General features: G+C 40.5%; 2 protein-coding genes across 2 annotated transcripts in view; both read left to right on the forward strand.

The window, feature by feature from the left end:
* The window catches only part of slc44a5b (solute carrier family 44 member 5b), a 27,884-nt gene extending 26,035 nt beyond the window's left edge, over positions 1–1,849 (forward strand). Inside the window, 1 exon segment of the mRNA XM_008330736.3 lies at positions 613–1,849. Coding sequence (XP_008328958.1) covers positions 613–728 — 116 coding nt within the window. The 3' untranslated portion in view covers positions 729–1,849.
* A 651-nt stretch (positions 1,850–2,500) lies between these two features.
* Positions 2,501–9,940, forward strand: part of erich3 (glutamate-rich 3) — a 28,887-nt gene continuing 21,447 nt past the window's right edge. Inside the window, exon 1 of the mRNA XM_025053455.1 lies at positions 2,501–3,950. Coding sequence (XP_024909223.1) covers positions 3,944–3,950 — 7 coding nt within the window. The 5' untranslated portion in view covers positions 2,501–3,943. The remainder of the gene's footprint in view (positions 3,951–9,940) is intronic.

Consider the following 9,940-nt stretch of genomic DNA (forward strand, 5'->3'; position numbering starts at 1 on the left):
CATGCAGTACAGTACACATGCAGTACAACTAGAAACAGATTCGTACGAACGCCTCCATCAACTGGACTGTTCTTCATGTTCATGTTGCATGACAGCTGTAATAATATTTTGAGCTGAAGTTGAAATTTACATGGTCTGTAATGGACAAAGTTTAACTAATTAAAACTAACTAAATTTTTTTTTTTAATTATTGAAATACGTTTGTCAACACGGGCAGCCCGACAGCTGACATGTTCATTAACACATGTTTAATTATTGAAATACGTTTGTCAACATGGGCAGCCCGACAGCTGACATGTTACTCATTAACACATTTTTAATAAGCTAGTTACCAGGTAACTTGTACATGTATGTACTATAATATAACTTCTTACACTGAATATTCATACAAACTAACTAACTAACTAACTGTACTATTAGATAAACCTGCCGTACGTAGCAGAACTTGCTTTAAATCTTAACTTCTGTTTCGCTGCCTCTCCGCTCTCTAGTTTCCTCGTCTGTGTTTTTCTATTTCCACTGAGACTTTTCTCATTTCCTCTCTTTTTCTGGCTGTCGTTTCCTGCCTCCTCTTCCTCCTCCTCCTCCTCCTCCTCTGGTGCCCGGTCTAAGGTGAAGACCTGGAGAGGAATGATGGCTCTTCCTCCAGGCCGTACTACATGTCACCAGGCTTGCACAGGATCCTGCACAGAGGAGAGGAGGGTTCCAAATCACGCTCTGCCTCCTGAGCGATGGCTCTCTCACTCCTCTGTTAGTGCCGTATGGACGGGGGTGTGTAATGTATCAGAGCCAGAATCTTAGGGCTAGATATCAAAAATAAACGCACCCCGGCCTGGCCCTGCATCGCCTGGATATGAAAGCACAGGCTTTTACTACTGATTCACACAGAAAAGGCATCGGAAAGATGAAAAAAAAGAAAAGAAAACAACACAAAACAAAAAAATAAAAATAAAAATGAGACATCACTTTACTTCCACTTTTGAGCCAACTCAGATTCCTGCCTTTCCCTCCTCCTGTTCTCGTGTCTTTTCTGATTTTTCTGCTGACCTCTGCCTTACAGAGAGGACACTGTGGACCGGCAGACGGATGCACAGACAGACAGACATTTAAAAATATATGAGCATTTTAACCCAAGACTCTGACATGTACAGACACCAACTGACGGTGTAAAGCATCACCGCTGAATGGACTCGTGTCGCACTTTGGTGTAAAATCATGTTTTGTACGCACTTTCACATGTGGGGAAAAAAGAATCCTTGATTCCTTGGCGGGGCTACCAGTGTTTACCATCAGCTGTAAAGGTCTTTTGAACCACTGTATTTATACTGACACAACAATGGTAACGGGGGGAAAAGTGACATCTGTTTCTGAGTCGACTAATTTACTCATGGATGTGCTGTAGACCGGACACAGAACTTTGCGGGAGGACAAGACTTTTGAGGATGTTTAAAGGTTTGGTTTCAACATCTGAAGTGAGGCGGACAGTTTTCAGGAACCCTCTGAATGCAGCCACTAGTTTATGTGCCTAGTTGTGGACAAACAAAAGCATTCGTTCCTCTTGTTCTGTGGTTTTAGATCTAACCCCAGGAACCTTTTGCGATACAATTTATAAAAAGGATGTCAAAGCCATTTTTGGTAATTTTTTTATCATGGATGATTCAGATGTAGTGCTGTTTTAATACTGAGTATAATACACACATCTGTCCGGAGGCCGTTCGGTGTTCTTTTTGTATAGGGACATTTTTTCAAATCGAAAGAATTCTGATTCAAATGTGAGTAACTTTTTTTGAATAAACACCGATGGTGGAAGTCTTGTCTTTTCCTGTGCCAACTAACTTTGTCAACATTGCTGCTGATGCTGCCTCCTAGTGTGGGACCTGGAGGTGAACGACGGCTCTCGTCAGAAGCCCTACTACATGAGCGAGTCCCTGCGGAGCATCTTCAAGAAAAGCTGACGAGGAACCGAGATGGAAGGTGAGAGGAGAGTCTGCCCAGGCAGGGTTTCAAGACACGTTCAATAGACGACACGATGTGTTTTAAATATGCAGTACAGTACACATGCAGTACAACTAGAAACAGATTCGTACGAACGTCTCCATCAACTGGACTGTTCTTCATGTTCATGTTGCATGACAGCTGTAATAATATTTTGAGCTGAAGTTGAAATTTACATGGTCTGTAATGGACAAAGTTTAACTAATTAAAACTAACTAAATTTTTTTTTTTAATTATTGAAATACGTTTGTCAACACGGGCAGCCCGACAGCTGACATGTTCATTAACACATGTTTAATAAGCTAGTTACCAGGTAACTTGTACATGTATGTACTATAATATAACTTCTTACACTGAATATTCATACAAACTAACTAACTAACTAACTGTACTATTAGATAAACCTGCCGTACGTAGCAGAACTTGCTTTAAATCTTAACTTCTGTTTCGCTGCCTCTCCGCTCTCTAGTTTCCTCATCTGTGTTTTTCTATTTCCACTGAGACTTTTCTCATTTCCTCTCTTTTTCTGGCTGTCGTTTCCTGCCTCCTCTTCCTCCTCCTCCTCCTCCTCCTCCTCTGGTGCCCGGTCTAAGGGGAAGACCTGGAGAGGAATGATGGCTCTTCCTCCAGGCCGTACTACATGTCACCAGGCTTGCACAGGATCCTGCACAGAGGAGAGGAGGGTTCCAAATCACGCTCTGCCTCCTGAGCGATGGCTCTCTCACTCCTCTGTTAGTGCCGTATGGACGGGGGTGTGTAATGTATCAGAGCCAGAATCTTAGGGCTAGATATCAAAAATAAACGCACCCCGGCCTGGCCCTGCATCACCTGGATATGAAAGCACAGGCTTTTACTACTGATTCTCACAGAAAAGGCATCGGAAAGATGAAAAAAAAGAAAAGAAAACAACACAAAACAAAAAAAATAAAATAAAAATGAGACATCACTTTACTTCCACTTTTGAGCCAACTCAGATTCCTGCCTTTCCCTCCTCCTGTTCTCGTGTCTTTTCTGATTTTTCTGCTGACCTCTGCCTTACAGAGAGGACACTGTGGACCGGCAGACGGATGCACAGACAGACAGACATTTAAAAATATATGAGCATTTTAACCCAAGACTCTGACATGTACAGACACCAACTGACGGTGTAAAGCATCACCGCTGAATGGACTCGTGTCGCACTTTGGTGTAAAATCATGTTTTGTACGCACTTTCACATGTGGGGAAAAAAGAATCCTTGATTCCTTGGCGGGGCTACCAGTGTTTACCATCAGCTGTAAAGGTCTTTTGAACCACTGTATTTATACTGACACAACAATGGTAACGGGGGGAAAAGTGACATCTGTTTCTGAGTCGACTAATTTACTCATGGATGTGCTGTAGACCGGACAGAGAACTTTGCGGGAGGACAAGACTTTTGAGGATGTTTAAAGGTTTGGTTTCAACATCTGAAGTGAGGCGGACAGTTTTCAGGAACCCTCTGAATGCAGCCACTAGTTTATGTGCCTAGTTGTGGACAAACAAAAGCATTCGTTCCTCTTGTTCTGTGGTTTTAGATCTAACCCCAGGAACCTTTTGCGATACAATTTATAAAAAGGATGTCAAAGCCATTTTTGGTAATTTTTTTATCATGGATGATTCAGATGTAGTGCTGTTTTAATACTGAGTATAATACACACATCTGTCCGGAGGCCGTTCGGTGTTCTTTTTGTATAGGGACATTTTTTCAAATCGAAAGAATTCTGATTCAAATGTGAGTAACTTTTTTTGAATAAACACCGATGGTGGAAGTCTTGTCTTTTCCTGTGCCAACTAACTTTGTCAACATTGCTGCTGATGCTGCCTCCTAGTGTGGGACCTGGAGGTGAACGACGGCTCTCGTCAGAAGCCCTACTACATGAGCGAGTCCCTGCGGAGCATCTTCAAGAAAAGCTGACGAGGAACCGAGATGGAAGGTGAGAGGAGAGTCTGCCCAGGCAGGGTTTCAAGACACGTTCAATAGACGACACGATGTGTTTTAAATAAAAACATGAGCACTTTAATGGACGGACGAGCTCGGGATCTGCACAACTTTGCATTTCCTTCACCTGCAAAGGTACGGCTTGATATGTTTGGTCTTTGTGTTTTATACCAACTTCAGTTTAATGTAGTTTCAAAGTAAATTTAACATTTCTGAGTTTGTCTAAATACAAACAAGGTAAAAAATAATGTAGTTTCAAAGTAAATTTAACATATTTTTGAGGTTATTTGTGTAAAAACAAAAAAGGTAAAAATAAGGTTTTAAACCTGATTTTTTTTTTGTTTAAATCAGTCATTCTTATTTATCCTCAGCTTCAGTAATTCTGTGGCCTCGGCCTGACTGTCTTTCAGTCTTTTGACCACGTGGTGGTGCTATACTTGACCAGACTCCTGATTGCGCACACAATCGGCCGACTGCAGTTCCTTCAGTCGGCCTGTATGTGGGCTCATTGTACAAATAATGTCTCATATTGAAGACACGGAAATTGATTTTTTTTTCCCCTGTTTTTCTGATGTGGGTGTGAAAACACGGTGTTGTTGATTTTCTTTTTTTTTTTCTTCTTTTTTTGCATTTTTTTAATGCATTCTTTATGCATCTATGTTTGTTGAATTTCAAACAAAAACAACCTGATACACATTGGTCTCTACATGAACGCTAAACAAAAAAACCCAACGATTTCTAAATCTACACTCATTCATCTGATTTGCTGTGGCCTAATCATCATTTTTTATATTTATTATTTAATCTTCCAAAGACAGTGTTGTTCTGTAGAGCAGAAATCTGTCACTAGTTCTGGGGGAAAATATATTTGGCTTTAATATAAAACAATATTTCTAAACAGAACTGGACTGAAGTCTAGTTTGTTTTTTGTAGTGCATAATTTTTTTTTTTTGTTAATTGCCGTCGGTGTCAGTAGACGACAAGGTCAGGCCTCTGTAATGGACTCAGTACAGACGCGTCACCGGGCAGACTGTCAATGACATGACGTTGTTTGATTGTGATTGGACGTCACCATATTGTTGATTCAGTGTGACTTCAGCTGGAGAAGAAACAAAAGTCTCCCTCACAGCTGTGGGGTTTTCTTGAAGGATGACAGGATAATGTTGAGTTTGTAAAAGTTTTTTTTTATCAAAGTAAATAGAAATATGATGATGACCTTTGTCTCTGGAGGAAGGAGAAATGTTGGTGGAGTCTGGTCGAAGTCAGGAGCTGAGAGTTTTGGTTAGTTTTTGTTGAGATATCCCAATACTTACGGCATTGTTTCCCAAAGACTGGGTCACGACCCTCAGGTGGGTCGCAAGTGGTTTTTTTTGGTTTTTTTTGGGGGGGTCGTCTCACATCCTGTTTCCCAGGAATTTACGAATAATGTCTATTGACTTTGGTCGCGAAGGTTTGTGACTTTTAAAATATGGGTCCCCCCAAAAAAAAAGTTTGGGAAACACTGCTGTTCAGTTAGCTTGGTTATTAGCTTGTATGGTTTTACAGCAGCGCCATTGGTGAACGTCCCTAAGTGACTCTTTTTTTTAAAAGTATCTGTTATAAAAAAAACAAAGCGCCCACTGGTGGACCTTTTTTTTTTTTTGTTAAACCAAATCAGCGAGACGTTGTCGTTGTTTGACTAACACAAACAGGAAGTCTCCGTCTGCGTCCCTCCGTACCTCTCTGACCTTCAGATCTCTCAGTGAGAGATGTGAGTCGTCCTGTTGTCTTCATCAAACCTAACCCTCATGAGTGACACTGCTGTCGCCCCCCCGCACCCCGCCCCTCCCTTCCAGCTGAACGTGCAGGGACACGTGTGACGTTAACCATTCAGTGAAAACAAAAGCCATAGGTTGGTAAAAAACTCTGAGAAGAAAACAGATGCTGACAGACAGAAACAAACAAACCAACCGTCCTGTCAGGGAGCGACTGTGTCTGTGCTTCAGCTCCACTCTCGTGTGGGTGAATACCTAAGATCTGATAAGTGGAGTAAAACTGTTTTTATACGCTTGCCTCCTCCTCCCACGTCTGAGAATTAGATTCTTTTGGTCAACCACAGTCAACAAGTACACACAAGTACTACGTCTCTCTTTGTCGGGAAGGGCGGCACTTTTCTTTCTGCAAAACACTTAAAAGAAAATTAAACCTCGCAGATGCAGAAGTTAACCCTGTCATTTTGATGAGCAAATGATTTGTGTTTAGTATATAAGTCGGTGTGACTGTGTTGGTGTCATCAGAACGTTATTTTTCCAATAAATATTTTTTAGTCTTTTTAGACACAAGACTCTCAGCTTTTGTGAAATTAGACATTTATTTTATTTTATTTTTTATTGGTTTTTTGTTTTTTTTTACCTTTCAAAACTGACATCACATCCAATAAATAAATTAAATTTCAAATGTTCAAACACTGCTTTTACAAACAAAAAGTTCAAGTTAACCTCGGGCTCCGGTGAGTAGTTCACATTGAGTAGCACTGAGTCACCAACGACACAAACAGAGACGGTCAAGACTGTCCAACGTCCGAATGCAGTGTAGACACGTCCGTCTCACTGTACAGTGAAGTCAGCAGGTCTGAGTGTGTGTATGTGTGTGTGTGTGGGGGGGGGACGGTTCATAAATTATATTTACAGTGGAGATGTGTGTGTGTGTGTGTGTGAGGGAGTGCAGCTCAGGCGTGAGACACAGGCAGGGAGGTCATGGCATGGGTCGGCAGCAGCGGCTGGAACATGGATGGAGGCGGGTGAACTGTGGACACACACACACACACACACACACCAGAGTCGTTAGAGTTGTCACCGACTGCCTGTGAAAAAACTGTAGTATTACTGTATACTAATACGTCAGAAATACTGGGATCATTTGTCGTTCTAGTCTTTCCTAGAAGTCGAGCCACGCCCGCTCATTGAGATCAATGGATGTTTTGAAAAAAAGCGTCACATGATCTGAACAGGATTGGACTGAATGTTGAGGGACATTCTTTGTATTCTTTGATGGAGGATTATGGTATAATCTGTTAAAGAACATGACACGTGTTTTTAATCCAGTGTCCACAAAGCTCTGTTTGTTTTGGCATTTTGTTTAATGCGTAAATTATTTCTCCATTAAAGACAAACTGTTAACCTGACTCTCTAAGAAGTCAGACATTTATACTCTGGAAGAAAAAAATAATAATACTGTATTTTTAGTAAATATATATATACAAAAAATACAGTATATACAGTATATATACTGTATTTTGTGTATGTATATATATATTCCAAAAGCATATTTATGCATATTTACAATGGCAATACACTGTGTACTGTTCAATGGCATATATATATTTTTCATATATTTATATATATATATTTTCAAATATATATATATATATATATTAAGCAACATGTAAATTCACACTGCCTGTTGAGTGTGATCTTTATTTTGGCGGGTTTTCACACTGGTTCTAAATTCTATATTTAAACTCTGGTTTTATTTTTATTTTTTTTCACCATTCTGTTAAAATACTACAGTGAAACGAACACATTCTTCAACGTACTGTCGTTGTCAGAAACACTCAGAAAGAAGGACGTCACAGTAAATCCCGTCCTTACTGTCTATGAAGGAGTGCAGTGCAGAGAGCATTGACCCGTCTGGGCCTCCGTAGGTGGTGTACTGCAGCTCCTCTGGAGTGGGCGTGGGCTGGGACAGACGAGCGGGCTGCAGCGAGGTCATGTGGGCGCCAGGGTTGTGGTTCGGACTCACGTGTTTCTTGTGGCGAGCCCTGCAGTTCTGGAACCAGACCTGAGTCAACAGGTGGAGGCGTCGTGAGATGTAGTTACTCTGGTGGTCAATGTTTAACTTAGTTAACCCGTCAGGTTCACCCCAACATTACGGTCTCCATTTTTAAATGTTTTTGAATCAATCGTTATAATTGAAATAATTAAAAATAAAACTTTTTGAACATTTATAGATAAATTCCATATGAATTGTTGCTTCTTTTACATCTCATTAGAAAAATCTTCCACATTTGTTCTGTTAAAAGGATAAAAAATAAAGGTGGAAATGGTCTATTTTTCATTCAAATGAACAAGTGCTTGTTGTCAATACCACCTTAATTGAAAAAATAAAAAACTAGTGTAAAAAAAATACACGAGTAAAAAAACTGTAGCAGAAAAAATGTAACATAGAATCTACTAGAAGAGCGCTGATTAACATGAAATTTAATTTAGTCATTTAGAGAATCAGTCAGTCAGTACGTGTACTGTCTGGTTCTTCTCGACTGTTCCGTCAACCATCTCTCTGTCCTCCTTAAATCAGTTCATCAGTCTCCTCCCAGGTCTCTCTATCTTCCTCCTCGTTGCTGCTCCGTCTCCAACCTCCTTTTGTCCAACATCCAACATGTCCAGTGTCCTGTCCACCTCAGTCTCACCCCTCTGACTTCACCCCCGCCTCAGCCTCACCCCTCTGACTTCACCCTCGCCTCAGCCTCACCCCTCTGACTTCCCCCCCACCTCAGCCTCACCCCTCTGACTTCACCCCCAGTAGATCGTGTCACCTCTCCTCCTGTCCGTCCTGGTCCTAACCCCTGACTTAAAAAAAACCTCATCTTCATTTTCATTTCTGCCGCCTGAAGTTCAACAAATGTCACCGTCCTCTCCTCACATTCCAGCCCGTCTACACCCTCACTTTACTGCCCTCTGTGCCAACACTAATTGTCCGGTGCAACCAGTTTTTTAAATGAAGGCACATATTTGTAAACCAACATCAGCAGTTGGTGCCGTTGGAGTCAAAACAAAGGAGTTTATTGTTTATTTCATGAAAATCCCGTCGTCGATGCCTAACGCCCCCTCATTTATATCTGCACTTCTTTCCTGTGAGCTTTTATTTTGAAGTTATTTTGCCAAGTCATGCTCCGTCCGTCTCTCCACTCACCTGTATGACCCGTCGGCTCAGGCCCGTCTGCTCCGCCAGTTTGTGCAGCGTCTGAGCGTCAGGGTTGTTGTCCTGGGCGAACTGTGCCTGCATGACCTGCACACACACACACACACACACAAACACATCAGTGTTGTTCTGAACAGTGGCTGTAGAGGAAATGAATGAAATAAACATGTAGCTCCATATCTGCCCCCCCCCGACCCCCGCACCCTGAGCCCCCACCTCAACATCATCACAGCTATGGTTTTAATTTCTTAACAAAATATTTGTTTTTTTTCATTGAACAAAGAACAATTTCAATTTATATTAAAATAAAAAATGAATTTGCTTTCGCTGCATATTTCCATAACCCCTTCAGGGGGCACGAACCCTACTTTGGGAACCACTGAGTTAATCCAACAATACTGAACAAAGAAAATGTTAATTAGATTCCACGTTGACGAGTGATTCTGAGACATATGCAGAGATGCTAATGATTACAGTTAACGACACAATTAGGCTAATTAGGCAGAAAATCCAAGGACAGAATATTACATTTTAAAATAAGATCCATCATCAGTGTCGTTTCATTTGACCCGCAGTGTGGGAAGAATTGTCTTTAGTTCAGAATATTTTATGATTATTTTAAAATGTAAAACTAAAAATATATATTTTTACAATCAATCTAAACTACAGAGAAAATATTATTAAAAAATATTTTTCTCAACATGTCAACCTAAACTAGATATTTTTAGTTTTTATTTAGTCATTTTAAGTTTTAAAAAATTATTTAAGGTCTTATTTCTTTCTTTAAAGCTGTGTGATTGGTTGATTCTTTTTCATTTCACTGTTAATTTTCATCTCTGTGTCATTTTAATTTCTGTAGTTAAACAATATTTTAAATGTATTTTGACTGTCTGGTATTTTAAGCCGTAGTTAAATAGAGTGGTTTTGACAAACAGCCACTGCAATTAAGAAAAAAAAAACCCCATCTGTATTATCTAAACTGCAGCCTCGTTGTGGTCATATTTCTTGTAGTAATTGAATTTGTTC

Source organism: Cynoglossus semilaevis, chromosome 2 (genome assembly GCF_000523025.1).
Source record: "Cynoglossus semilaevis isolate Cse_v1.0 chromosome 2, Cse_v1.0, whole genome shotgun sequence".
Lineage (NCBI taxonomy): Eukaryota > Metazoa > Chordata > Actinopteri > Pleuronectiformes > Cynoglossidae > Cynoglossus > Cynoglossus semilaevis.